The 13,893-nt window shown below is 35.0% G+C and overlaps 1 protein-coding gene across 1 annotated transcript in view; it reads right to left on the bottom strand.

Annotated features, from left to right (window-relative positions):
• LOC129241611 (uncharacterized) overlaps positions 1-13,893 on the bottom strand; it is a 202,687-nt gene that overhangs the window by 98,900 nt on the left and 89,894 nt on the right. The window contains exons 4-7 of the mRNA XM_054878045.1: positions 12,477-12,565; positions 2,714-2,788; positions 2,285-2,349; positions 1,946-2,166 (exon numbers count right to left, since the gene is read on the bottom strand). Coding sequence (XP_054734020.1) covers positions 1,946-2,166; positions 2,285-2,349; positions 2,714-2,788; positions 12,477-12,565 — 450 coding nt within the window. The remainder of the gene's footprint in view (positions 1-1,945; positions 2,167-2,284; positions 2,350-2,713; positions 2,789-12,476; positions 12,566-13,893) is intronic.

Below are 13,893 nucleotides of genomic sequence, written 5' to 3'. Positions count from 1 at the left end.
CTCTTGAATTTGATGGTTGTTCTTTGCGAGTAATGCCCGTTAGGTAATTATGCGGTGAGATTTCGTATTGCTGTCTAGAGGATGAGGTGGAATGATCTCATCCCCTTCTCCTCACCACTACCTCAGAGGTTGAGGTGGATTCATCTCAGCACCTTCTTCACCTGGTGTACATACATATCCAAATACGTGCTAAGGGCGACCACTTGCGCGATATCATATTCAAAAAGTGATGTAAACGAATCTCCTTGAACTAAATTAAATGTTTTTCACAATGAAACACAAAAAAATGTTTCTTTTTCCATATTTTTTTAATAATCACATGGGTCAGTTTAATATGGCCAAGTAGTATGTATCACACATCTGTTAAATTTCGTCAGCATTTGGGTAGCAATTAACTCGGATTTCGGATTAATAAGCGAGTTATGTATTTTCATTTGATCAATGAAAACTTTTTTTTATTAATTAATTTTTTTCTTTAGTGGCTCAATTTTTTTCCAAAAGCGCAAGTTTTAATGTAGAGAAAAAATTTGCAAAAAATTTGTTTTCCTAAAATGTTTTTTTCTAAACGTTTTTTCGATGTAATTTGTTTCCTAAAAAAAATGTTTCTCCTAAAAAATTTCCTTTCTCAAAATTTTGAATTTTTTAAATTTTTTCATATAACAACAAAAAAATCAGAAATGAATAATCAATCTGTAAGAAACTATTAGATTTATCAAGAAGTAATGTATGCACTGCTGGCGGGGAATGTAATTACTTTTCATTTCGCGTACGCGTAATTAGTATTAAGGTAGTCTAACTGCTTCGTAAGATATTCGTAATTAAGCGGATTCATCTTTGATTATTGGCCAATAATAAATTCAAACGATAAGTTTGCAAATATCTCAAAAACTTGTCAAAAAAAAAAAATTGACTGCGACTCAGCGAGCGATTCTGCATAGGAGCTGGAAAGCGGTAAGCGGTATCTAAAAAATAAAATAAAATAAAAAATAAATAAATAAATAAAATGCAATTTGAGAACCAAAGAAATGCTTATAAACCTCATCGCTTTTCAAGCATTCGATGCGCTCCAGCACTTGCAGCAAGTGGGAAGGTAAGAAGAAGCATTGCTATTCCTAGACCTTGAATGCCTTAATCTATTTCGTTGTTATTTGTAGTTAGTTTGGGTACCCACAGTATTGAAGTGCTATTTAAAGAAAATAGTTTTAATTTTCCTTTGATATCTAATCATTTTTAGTATTCAGTGAGTGACTTTTTTGGTCGAATTAAAACTTAATATCTGCTTACACAAGCAATTCTATTGCTTTTTTGTGGAATATCTTTGCATGCACTCGTATATTGACTCGTAATTTTAAAGCATCAAACTTTGCTCACAGAATTCATTCAGAAGAATTTATTGCTTAAAGTTTTAAGGAACCTACAGAGGCATGCAAATCAAACTACAGCAATGCCGCTGCGGCAACAAAGTGTACAGTTGTCGGCCACACAGCCATTTGCATTTGTGTATGCACATACATACATATATTTGAGCGGAAAAATTATTTATTCAAAATGTTTTTGATGCGTGACTAAAAAATGTCCAGCTCGGGACGACATTCGGGCAAACGGTGAGCCACCAGCACAATGCGTGTGAAAAGCGTGGCAGCCATTGTGAATGCATGCGCTTGTTCAGTTGGCATACTAATGAAATAGCCTTCTACTGCGTATTATTTTCATTTCTTACTTAATTTCTTTTTTAGATTTCTGTATTTGAAAGTTAGAGCTGTGTAGAAAAATTTTGCATTTTTTAAACATTTCGTTACGCGCGCGCAACGCCACTCTGACGCCATTGCTCGCCAACAATGCTGGTGTAGCAGTTCTGATTTTCTGGAGCAGAAGAAGAAATCGAAAAAAAACTCATAATTTAAAGCGCAAGCACAGCCCAACCATACACTTAGCATATACACACCTCATTGCGTACGTAATGGTCCCGTTTCGGTAGATTCTTAAAGCGAAATGCATTGGTATAATGGGATCCTTAAAGTCGCCGTGCATAATGAAATAGGTGTCCGGTGTCCAGATGCTGTCGTGATGATGCAAAGCATTCAAAAAGTCATAATGCGATTTGTTGCCATATTGAAGACGTGGATCGTTCCACTGTTGATTGAGTAGAAATTCCACTTCGTATTTCTGGCAGTGGAAGAATGGCACAAAGAGACAGAAAGAGAGATGTTGAATATAAAAACAGTTGGAAAAATTGAAAAATTCAAATTTAAAAATTTCACAAATTTTATGTTTTAAAACTTACCAAACTACTCTCATCGGGCGAGGCCAAACTGAGCAACAATACATTCACATTTACCGTCAAAGTACCTGCCAAAAATGAGTGAGTAAAGAAATTACTGATTGCGTTAAACAAATATTCGCTTTAATAAAAAATATATTTTCAGAGGAGTAAGAAAAATAATATGCAGAATGTTTTGTGCTTAATAAAATAAAATTACATTTTTCATATAAAAGTAGGCGTTTACAAAGTAAAGTAAAGACTTGAAACCCCAAATTTGATAGAAAGTGCTGGGTAATATGAAACTGAAGATAATCGCCGATTCGCAAAAAGAAAGATAAATTGTAATAGCTTAAACTCATGGCCTTTGACTACGACAACTTAAAAGTTACAACAACACAAAAGATGTGTACATATGTTTGTATAAATTTCAATTGAAATCGAAAAACAAACCGCGGTTGTGTGGCCTCCTTGAGTTGCTGACTTTGGCCATATCCGGTGAAGATAAACCACAGCAAAAGTCTTCATCTGTAAAATGAAATCATCATATCAATTCACTAGAAAGTAACATTGCCAAAAGAAATATTAAAACAACAATTGCTTAACAGCGCAAGCGCCATTCAAGAGTGTTCTGCAAACCGACAAGCAATGGAGCGCGTAAAGATCAAAATAAAGACTTCCATCGCTCAAACAATTTTTTAAATTTTTTATTTTATTTGCGCCACCTTTTATCTTCACTGTATTTTCATAAGGCGGTTGTGTCTTGCGGATTTTAGGGGCTAAATTTTTTTTTAAATTTTAACTTAAAAAGCAATTTGATCAAATTAAAAAAAAATAAAAAAAATTATTTTATCAAAATATAACTTTCTAATACGTTCAGGAAATGTCTAGTCCCCCGGTTGAAATTGAATGACTGAAAAAAGTAGAGCTGATCAAAACTCACATTTTAAATTTTGTTGAACGTTGGGAGAATAAGACAACAACCCGCTCAGGCGTCTGGTGCAAACAGTGAGTAGAAATAGAGTAGAAAATTATAAGAAAAAGCGATTGTTTTTAATTAACTTAACTGGAGGAACCAATATTTCAACATACCTGAATTCACTTTGATTTCTTGTTTTGATTTTGAATTAACATTTTGATTCGAATTAAAGCAAAAAGATAAATACTCTTAAGTTTCTATGGCGGCCGCCGTAGCCGAATGGGTTGGTGGGTAACTACCATCTGTGTAGATTTTTTTTTAAATGGAAATACTTTATTTGCAATCTATCTTAGAATACACATATTCAGCAAAAGAGATCTTATTACCTAATGACAGTATAGTATTTACACTGGTGCAAAACTACATAGAAAACTATAGAATTTTTTCTTTTTACAATTCTTATGCATATTTTATGTTACTAGATTTAATTTTTACTCGAAAATTGTATAACTTACTTCATGTATAACTTATATTAGAATTTTAAATTTATTGGAGCATTAACAATTTCATATTTAGCTCTTTCTTTTTTTGTTATTATTATTATTAAATTGACAAATTTAAAGGAATGGCAAGTCTAAGACATGATTGCGCTTTAATCGTCTAATTTCATTGGTTGTGGCCAACAAGCAAATAGCATTTGTGTTTACATGATTTGATAATCGTTCAATGTATCTCTTAAAATATACTGAGATTTCTCTCTTAACAAATGGAATACCTAGATCCATGTGTATGGCTTCGTTTGTGATAAACTAAGGTGCATTAACAAGTGTTCGTAAGGTCTTTGACTGGTAGCGTTGCAAAATCTCCACATTGGACTTACTAGCAGTTCCCCAAAGCTGTATACCGTGGGTCCATATAGGCTTCAATATAGCTTTATACAATCTAACCTTGTTTTCTAGACTAAGTTGAGATTTGCCACCAAGTAGCCAGTACATTCTTTTGGTTTTATTTTTAAGCTGTTGATGCTTAGCTTTGATATGATTTTTCCATGTGAGGCGTCGATCAAGATGCATTCCCAAGTACTTGACTGTGTCGCTAGTAGGAATTTGATGACTATTTAAATACACTGGAGGACATTGTTCTCTTCTTAGTGTAAATGTAAAATGAATAGACTTTTCATGATTAATATTAATTTTCCATTTATTGAGCCAAGTTTCCAAAGTGTGTAAGTGATTTTGTAGCAGGGAGGAGGCCTCTGCAGGGGACTCACTAGATGCGATGAAGGCTGTATCATCAGCAAAAGTTGCCACTTCTACCTTTTCTGTTGTCGGCATGTCGTAAGTAAATATCGTATACAAGACTGGGCCTAAAACGCTACCCTGGGGCACACCTGCGTTGATACTATATATTTCAGATGACGCATCTTGGTGCTTTACATAAAAGTGCCTGTCGCTTAGATAAGATTTAAGCACTAAGTAAAAATGCGCTGGTAAAAGTTTTTAAGTTTTAAAGCGTAGTCCCATATGCCAAACTCTGTCGAATGCTTGCTGTACGTCACGAAAGGTTGCAGAACAGTATTCTTTTCTTTCAATCGCATCTGTAATAACATTCACAATTCTGTGGCATTGTTCTGGTGTGCCATGTCCAACTCTAAACCCAAACTGATGTTCAGGAATGATATTTTGATCCTCAATTACAGGTAACATTCTTTTCAAAAATATTCTTTCGAATATCTTTGAGAATGTTACGAGCAAACTAATGGGGCGGTAGGACTTGACGTTATTTTCAGGTTTGTTTGGTTTTGGGACCATTACTACGACAGCACACTTCCACTGTGTGGGGTAATGATTTACATTCAAGATACCATTATATATTTGTGTGAGTAACTTTATAGCATTTTGTGGTAAAGCCTTCACAACTCTACTATCAATACAGTCATATCCAGAACTCTTACAGTTATTCAGTCGGGAAACTTCTTCAGTAACTTCTAGTGGAGTGTCTGGAGCGTTAAAAACGTTAAAACCTAGGATGTCTTAGGGACTAGATGAAATTAAATTATCTTTGCGAAAATGTGTTGTGAATAACATAAATAATAATCTCTACCTATTTAAAAGTTGTGCATTTGATTTTTAAATAGCAAAAATTTATGATTGCAATAACTTATGTGCTATAATGCAAGTAACGTTGTAGAATTTATTGTTTTTGTAACAGAAGTGGAAGCAAATGAAAAAATAAATAGATTATGGATAATTAAATGTTAAAAAAAATATATTAATATATGTAAACTATTCGTTTATTTAAATAATTAGCATACAAAAAAAAAATAATAATTTGTTTTCTGTTATTATAGCATAAAAGTAAAATCGAATGAATTATTAAAAACAAAAAAATTATGACTGTTTAAAAGAAAAAAATTAATTAACAAAAAAATTTGTCTATTGAAAAATTTACATTTTTTCAAATATCATCTTCAATTTCACTGATGTTAATCATAGGCGCTACATTTAGACAGCTGTCGTCGTTGCACTGTAGGCATGCTACACTGCAGTATAATCCACTTTTTCGGCATCCGCATGCAGCTCCACATCCTTTTTTGCAATTGCAAAATAACATTTTTAATAAATTTTCCGGATTCGTAAATATTGGATGATAGGTATTATTGGAATAGTTCCATCCCCAATTTTCGATGGTTAAATCATTCCCTAACCACATCTGGATTTGTAGGTAAACCCGTTTTAAGTGTTCAAATGCTCAGATGTGGGAGGTAACGAAGATAAAAGAACACTTGTGTCTTTGGCAGTTGCTTTGATGAAAGAATTGAACCTGACTGTATTCAAATCTGTCATTTTTGCCGAAGCACCATACAGTCCCAAAATACATGTAATACCAGCTTGAAATATATTATTTGCATCTTCATGTACATTTTTAAATACTGCTGCTGAGTCATGTAGGTCATTCCGCTTCTCAAAATTTTTGATAAACTTAATTTTTCCTTTGTTGTAAAACGCAGAAGTAGTATCACAGCCTGTGAAAGCATGTAAAAATAGAACATGTTCTTTACATGCTGGTAGAGATTTTTCTAAATTTTTCGATGAAAATATTTGTTGGTTAACTTTGCCTCGGGATGGTTTTAAAAAATATATTTCACGATCAGTAGGCGTCAATGCCGTTAACACAACCAAGACGTCAATGTCTTCAGAAATTACAACAATATTTTGAGATTCTAAACTAATTGCTGTATCAACAATTAATTTATCTGCATCGCTTTCCGCTTGGCATGTAAAAATATTGTTATCAGCTAATTTTATTCTTAACATTTCGATTAGGCGAGATTTATTTTTTTTATTCGTTAGAAATTTATCTTGAGCGATTTTTAACGGCATATTTTCATCAAATTCAGTATCTGTACTTATATTTTTTAGTGCGCGACGATTCCTTTCAGCAGTTTTAATACCGTCCTTCTTATATCCATCAAATACCACGTATGCGTTATTATAATTATTCCTCAAATATCTTACGTAATGTTCGCATATCATTCTGAATGTTTCATTTAATTGCCATTTGCAACGATATAACAACATGCCTCCATCAAAAACATAATGAACATTTTCTAAGCTTTTCAAATTAATCTGAATTTCTGGGAATAATTCGTAGAAAGTTGATTTTTTTGTCTTTCGCATTTGGCCATCTTCAAACAGAGCAAGTGGATATGGTGCCAGTTCATAATTCATATAAGTTTTTAGTTCATCATCTGTTTTTTTCAACACACAAATACGTTGAAACAGCAACAATGGATCAACGGAAATAACATTGTTATGAATTTTTATTTTATTATTTTTAGCCAATAGAGAATTTATTTTATCTTTCCTTAAAAACTTCAATTCGCGTACATTTTTCCCTTCGATTTTCTTCATAACTTTTAAACCTTCTTCAAAAGCATTGTAACAATTTATACTTTTATCACCGGTAATTCCAGTGGCAATTGACATAATTGCATCTGTATCAGGAAAAGGACTGTGTTCTTTGAAAAAGTCTACCAATCTTTTTACATCGATACCACCCATTTCTATTCTAGCATCTGTAGAATCACTGTGTTGATGACTTTTATTGAAAGATATGTCACACAAATTTTCTATGCTTTGAATAATATCTTTACTATAAATAACTCCTCTGATCCATTTATAAACTACACTTTCAGTGGCACCTCGTTTAAAAGGACCCCCTTCGACGCTCATTCCTTTCATTAAAGTCTGCTCAATAGTCTGATCACTTGCAATACCAGAAAAAAAAATATCTGATCGCCTAGATGTGAAATATCCTGTTGTATATTTTTCGAACTCTGCTGGATCCATTATATACTGTAATTTCTTCATATCTTGCAGATAAATTTGTGCAGCCTTCGCATAGGGAAAATGTCCTGATGCGTGGAATAGTGGAATCATCAGCTCAATACTATGTAGATGTAAATTCCAATCCCCCATACGGTCGGCAGCAATGAAGTCTTTCAATATTGTTACCATTCGAAAATACGTAATCCATAGTTTTGATGTTTTATTTTTATTTTCAAGCTCAACTAACTTATCTTCAAAAATTCTACTCAGCATTTGAAATCCTTGGTTTTCTGTAATTTCATTGTAATTGAACATTTCAAAAAACATCGATATTTGTTCGTCATTCAATACATTTAAAAATCCGCATTATTCTCCTTAAGATCTTCAAAAATTAATTGTGCTAAAGCTTGCTGAAATAAGGTATGAGCACGTACTGCTCTAGCATAGGCACGTCCTGACGTTATGTGATCAATCGTATTTTCTGGATAAATGGTAGAAAGAACTTCTTTTATCCCACTTCCAGCCATAATATAACCAATAGTATATAACGTTGGGAAGATATTTGTCTTTATCTATTTAAGTAAAATTTAACGTAGAACTAAAAAAAAAAATTTTCCAACTCAATATTATGCTCCAATATATTAATTTTTCATATTTTTTTGTTTAAACAATGAAAAAATTAATTGCACAATATAATATTGGTATAAGTTACAATTTAGAGCAAACAAAAGAAAATCCTGTTGGTTACATGGCAATTCATTCAGTCCCTACGAGATCCGAGGTCAAAACCCCTGGGCACCCCACTATTCGTCATCTGATATTTGTGTGATCGGGAGGTCCAATTGGCACGGAGAATCGATGAAGTTTAGAGTATCTGTATTATTATTATTCCTATTCGAAGTATTAGGCTGAAAAGTCAGATAGAGGTGTTTGGCAAAAGCCTCTGCTTTTGTTTCATCACTCCTACACCATAATCCGTCAAGATTTTTAATGGCAACATTACGTTTCATCGGTCGTTTTAGGTACTTAGTAGCTCTCCAAAGTTTGTGCTCATCATATTTTGTCGGTTCCAATTGTTTAAAAATGAATTAAAAGACTGGTTTTTTAAGTCAGCTAGCTTCGATTTTAGTTCTTTTGTTGCTTTATTTAGAGCTCTTTTATTGTTTGGATATCTATTTTCCTGCCAGATTTTTCTTAGCCTTCTCTTGGTATTTATGAGCATTATTACATCAGCAGGGACGTGTATTTGATCGTTGGGACGTGATTGCTCATTCGAACTTGACATATAGGTGGCCTCGTGAATAAGGTTTGTTAATGATTCAATTGCTGCATCTATATCGGTGCCTGTATATATCGGCACATTTAAGTGAAATTATAGATGAACTTGAATGTTTCAAGTCTGTTTATTGTAAATTTCTAGTGATGTCTCATTTCAGGCAAAGAAATACAAGGATGTGTCTACAGAGGATGGAGGGAGCTGGCAACTAGGAAACTTAGGAGACGATTTTCGTTTATTATTCATTGGAATTCCATTCCACCACCATAGCCGAATACGTTTGGTGGGTGACTACCATTCGTAAATGCCCCCGTTCGAATTTCTGGCCATAAAGTAATAGAAAAAATGTTTCTAATAACGGTCGCTCCTCCGCAGGCAATGGCAAACTTCATCATAAAAATCCATCTGCCGTTCGGAGTCGGCTTATAACTGTGGGCCCTTCTATTTGTGGAACAACGTCAAGACGCACACCACAAATAGGAGGAGGAGCTCGGCCAAACATCCAATAAAGAGGACAAGCGCCAATAACATACATTCTGTCAAAAATATATCGAGAATTGTTCATTTAAAAAACGCGCGTATGTCTAATTTTTTTTGCTGGAATGTTGGTACAGCTGTCCTCAATAGGGTCGCAGAGTTTGAGCGTGATCTGTTAATTAGCTTTGTTTTGGCAATTAATTATATCAGTCAACCGCAGGTGTGATCTGCGAGTTACACTATGGATTTTGAACGCGATTTCGTGTGCCGAATCGTTGAAAATGTTGCAAAAAGCCTATGGCGAGTGTGCTTTATCAAAAAAAAAAACGGTTCTACGAGTGGTATAAGGCTTTTGCGTCGGATGAAAACGTCGACAAAGTCAAGGCAACAGTGCTGAAAACCATCACTCAAGCTTGAGGGAGGTAGCTCGTGACCTAAGCGTGTCTCACGAATCAATTCGCAACATTTTACCCATCAATTGGGCATGAAATTCGACACGTTCCAAGAGAGTTGCCGTTCTTTCAAAAAATTCATCGGAAGAACGTGGCTGAAGACATGCTTGAGCACGTGAGTTCGGATCCAACCTTTATCCAGCGCATTACAACAGGTGATGAGACGTGGATAGATGAGTTTGACATGCAAACCAGTCAACCTGTCAACAGGCGGCTGAATGGCGCTATCCACATGAGCCGAAAACCAAAAAACCACGTCAAAGTCGATCAAAAGTGAAGGTCATGCTACTCGTTTTCCTTGATTATCATGGTGTTATGCACTCGGAATTCGTTCAAAATGGTTCCGAGGAAAATAAAAAAATATCACTTGGAAGTTATGCGACGTTAGAGAAAGAATGTGCGTAGGAAATGGCCCAATTTGTGGAAAGAAAACGGAGGGATGTTGCACCATGATAATGCACCGTCTCACAAGGCTCATATTGCGAAGACTGTTTTGACCAAAAACTCGAAAAGTATCATCGAACAACCACCGTATTTGCCGGGCTTAGCCCCCTGTGATTTGTTCCTTTTCCTAGAACATGAATTGCCATTCCACGGACGCCGCTTTGAGTCGATAGAGGCGGTACTTTTTTGACAGAATGTAAAGATTAACCTACAGAGGTTGGAGGGAGCTGCCAACTAGGAAACTTAGGAAGTGATATTCGCTTATTATTTATGGGAATACCATTCCACTACCATAGCTGAATGTGTTGGTGGTGGTGCCCACGTTCGAATCTCTGGCCATGAAATAATGGAAAAAGCTTTTTCTATAATAACAACGGGCGCCCCTTGGTAGGCAATGGCAAACCTCCGAGTGTATTACCGCCATGAAAAAGCTCCACATGAAAATCCATATCTCGGTCCATCTGCCAACTGTGGATCCCTATATTTGTGGAACACCATCAAAACGTATACCACAAATAGGAGGAGGAGTTCGGCCAAGCACCCAATAAAGAGGGCAAGCACCAATGACGTATGTATCAGGATAGCAAAAAAAAACATTTTTTTTCCTTGATGCTACCCCTTAAATTGGTTCACTGGCATTCAAAAATGAGAAAATTATGTTTTATTTGTTAAGGCCCATAATGCCAATACCATCGGCGTATGCCAATAATTGTTAAAGGAAAATGAAGTTACACGGCAGCGAGTCAACCTGTCTGTAAACCCGTTTGGTATTAAACGGCTCGGAGAAGTCTTTCCCAATACTAACGGCGCTTTTGGTTTTGAGTATCGTCAGGTTGCATAGCCGTATTAGTTTTGCGTGGATACCGAATTCAGAAATCGCGGCATACAGGCAACTCCTTTTTGTACTGTCGAATGCAGCTTTGAAGTCGACGAAAGGATGATGTGTGCTGTTTCTCCTTTTATGGCTCTTTTCCAATACTTCACGTATTGTGAATAGCTGATCTAAAGCCACGCTAATAAGGTTGAATCAGTTGGTGGGCTTTAGCCTTTCATACAATACACTCACTAGGACCTTATACGCAATATTTAGAAGGCCAATCCCTAAGGTTAAGAACCTGCTTGATATTATATTTGAGTCAAAAAAAAAACTTGTCCGCTGCTTGCAATGTAGCAAATAAAATCATTACAAAGTTGCGTTTCGCGGAGCGTCTGTGCAAATTTTCATAGAAAGGCAATAGGCCTCTGCGAAATAATACTTAACGGTGGTCTCACGGATAAAGGCAAACCGAGCAGGGACGGGTTTTCAGTGCGATGAGCCGAAAGGTAAGTCCCACATTTCGATTTTGAATGCCTTGTGTCACCTCTACAATAAAAAAAAAAAGTAAATATATGAAAAAAAAACACTGATTTCTGGGTTTCTTGTCCTTTTTGGACGTTGTCTAAGATGAACCTCTTCAATGTTTTTGGAACTACGCTGAAACTTTGCATCCATCGATGCTCTGTTAGAAATGAAGGAACGGCATTCTTAAACACTTTGAGGATTTTTTTTCTAAATTTCTGTTGCTGGTAAACCATCCAAAACTGCAAGATATTCGTTTCTTTATATTGTAAAAAATACATCTTCAAATGGCTTGTAAACAAAGAAAGCCGTGACAGATTAAAATTTTTGTTCCCTGTTCAAATAAAAGCTGAAATATTAAAGTGGCGTTCAAATTTTAATTTCTCTACTGGTTTGCAGGTGTCGCTTTTAATACTTTTCAGCCAACCTGTATAATAACAGCGCTATTTTTGCGAAATTTGTTTGCGTACTTTGACGACGTATCCTTTTTTATTCCCAACGCGAAATATTTTCATTTGTATGTAAAATGTATTTTTCCACAAGTTACCAAACTCCAGAAACCTACTCCGATTGCAGCTAAAATTTTTTGACTTTGGTATGTTTTCCCTTTTTTCTACTCGATTTTCTGCCATTTCACTGCTCTCGCCAACATACATTGCAGCTGCACAATTATGCATTTTTTCACATATGATGCGGTTGCGTTAACAAAACTAAAAAGTTTCCACTGTGCACATCCCACCTGCATGCTCTTTAGTCCCAGCGGCGCATTTATGCACCGAAAAAAACACTCACACAAAATGCTTACAACTGTGTGCAGCCAATTTCTCAGCTGAGTAAACGAGTACTCTAAAATAACTGGCATTTACAAAAAAAAAAAAAAGCACGAACATACACAAACATATCCGCTCATAGGCACCATAGATGCATTTCACATACGCACACACATGCACACAAACTGCTGTGTTTGCTTATACTCACCGTTGACTGGTGGCAGTAGACGTTTATCGTAACGTTTCTTCTCTAACAACAAGTCCAAAATTTCTTTATCCGAGCTGGACTCGTCAAATCTGTAAGCAAAGGAGTTGAAAAAGAGCAAAAGTCGAGAAAAAAAATGAAATAAAATAAAAATAACTGTATATTCAAGGTATGTTAAGGCATAGAATGTTAAAATTTGATATCCTAAAAAGGAGATTTTCATTTATATACGCAGGTAAGTAAAAAATGCAATTTAAGCAAAGTATGCAATTCATAGTTACTCGTTATGCATTAATACGTATGTAAGTATGTGTGAGCTGGCAAGAAAAAATATGTACCGTGGAGAATAAACTGGGTGTGATGTGTGAAAAGGTGGATTGTTGCCTAACTGCATAGCATAATGTGTGCATGTGTGTGTGCTTGTGTTGGAAGGAGGTGACTAATATCACGTTTCATTATCATACACAATTCATACAGAACGAAAGTTATATTGCAAAATTCACTGCAGAGAAACTTTCATAACACATTTTTTGGGTTAACATCTCCGCAAATGAAATGAAAAATTTCTGCTATTTCGCCAAATTAGCTTTCTGAGTTTCAATACTTGAGGATGAAATTAATTAATTAAGTTTATACAGCGTTATTTCAGCTTTTCTTTTTTGGCATCGAATACTTTGTTCGGAAGGCTGTACGCTTGAAAGCACACTTATGCTAAATTCTATCAGGAACTACATTTTACTCTTTTGTGCTATTTTCTGATGTTTCAAAAAACGCTGAAGTCCAAATGAGCGAACAAAATTTCAAAAAAAAGTTAAGTAATTTGTTGCAGAAAAATGATGTGCTTTGCTTAGGTGCGCCCATTCGGTGATTTAATCAATGAAAGCTTGCCTCGCTTAGAAAAAGTCGCCTAAAAGTGTGCTTATCTAAAATTTTATTCATTCATATATGTTGTTCTGCTCGAACGTTGGATTGTCAGCCAAGAATTATAGAAAAAAGATTGCGCCCATCAGAGAGTGCGCGACGTCACCTAGTCTAGCTGTGCAGTGTTGCTCTCGTAGGAAATTTAATGCCTTTTTTTATAACCAAAACTCAAAAGTTTTGGAGTTTGGTGTTTATTTCCTTTTTTAATTTGAAGCTACTAAAACTTTAAATTAAAAAAATATTTTATAATTAAAAAAATAAATATAAATAAAAGGCTAAAAAGGCCACTCTGCATAAAGCTCATGCTGAGAAGATTTCAGTGCTATTGAATATTTGTTGATTCTTATAAAATTTGATGTTTTGAAAGTGTAAATCTAATTTTTTGCTCCTTTTGAGGTGATGCAAGAATATTGGATCATAATCCCTTCAAATTTTCTTAACATTTGAATCCTTTTTATACATTTAAATTTCAAAGGTTTAATTTACTGAATACGAATTC

This window comes from Anastrepha obliqua, chromosome 3 (assembly GCF_027943255.1).
Source record: "Anastrepha obliqua isolate idAnaObli1 chromosome 3, idAnaObli1_1.0, whole genome shotgun sequence".
NCBI lineage: Eukaryota > Metazoa > Arthropoda > Insecta > Diptera > Tephritidae > Anastrepha > Anastrepha obliqua.
The sequence above is the reverse complement of the archived record's forward strand: the minus strand, read 5'-3'. Positions and strand labels throughout refer to the sequence as shown.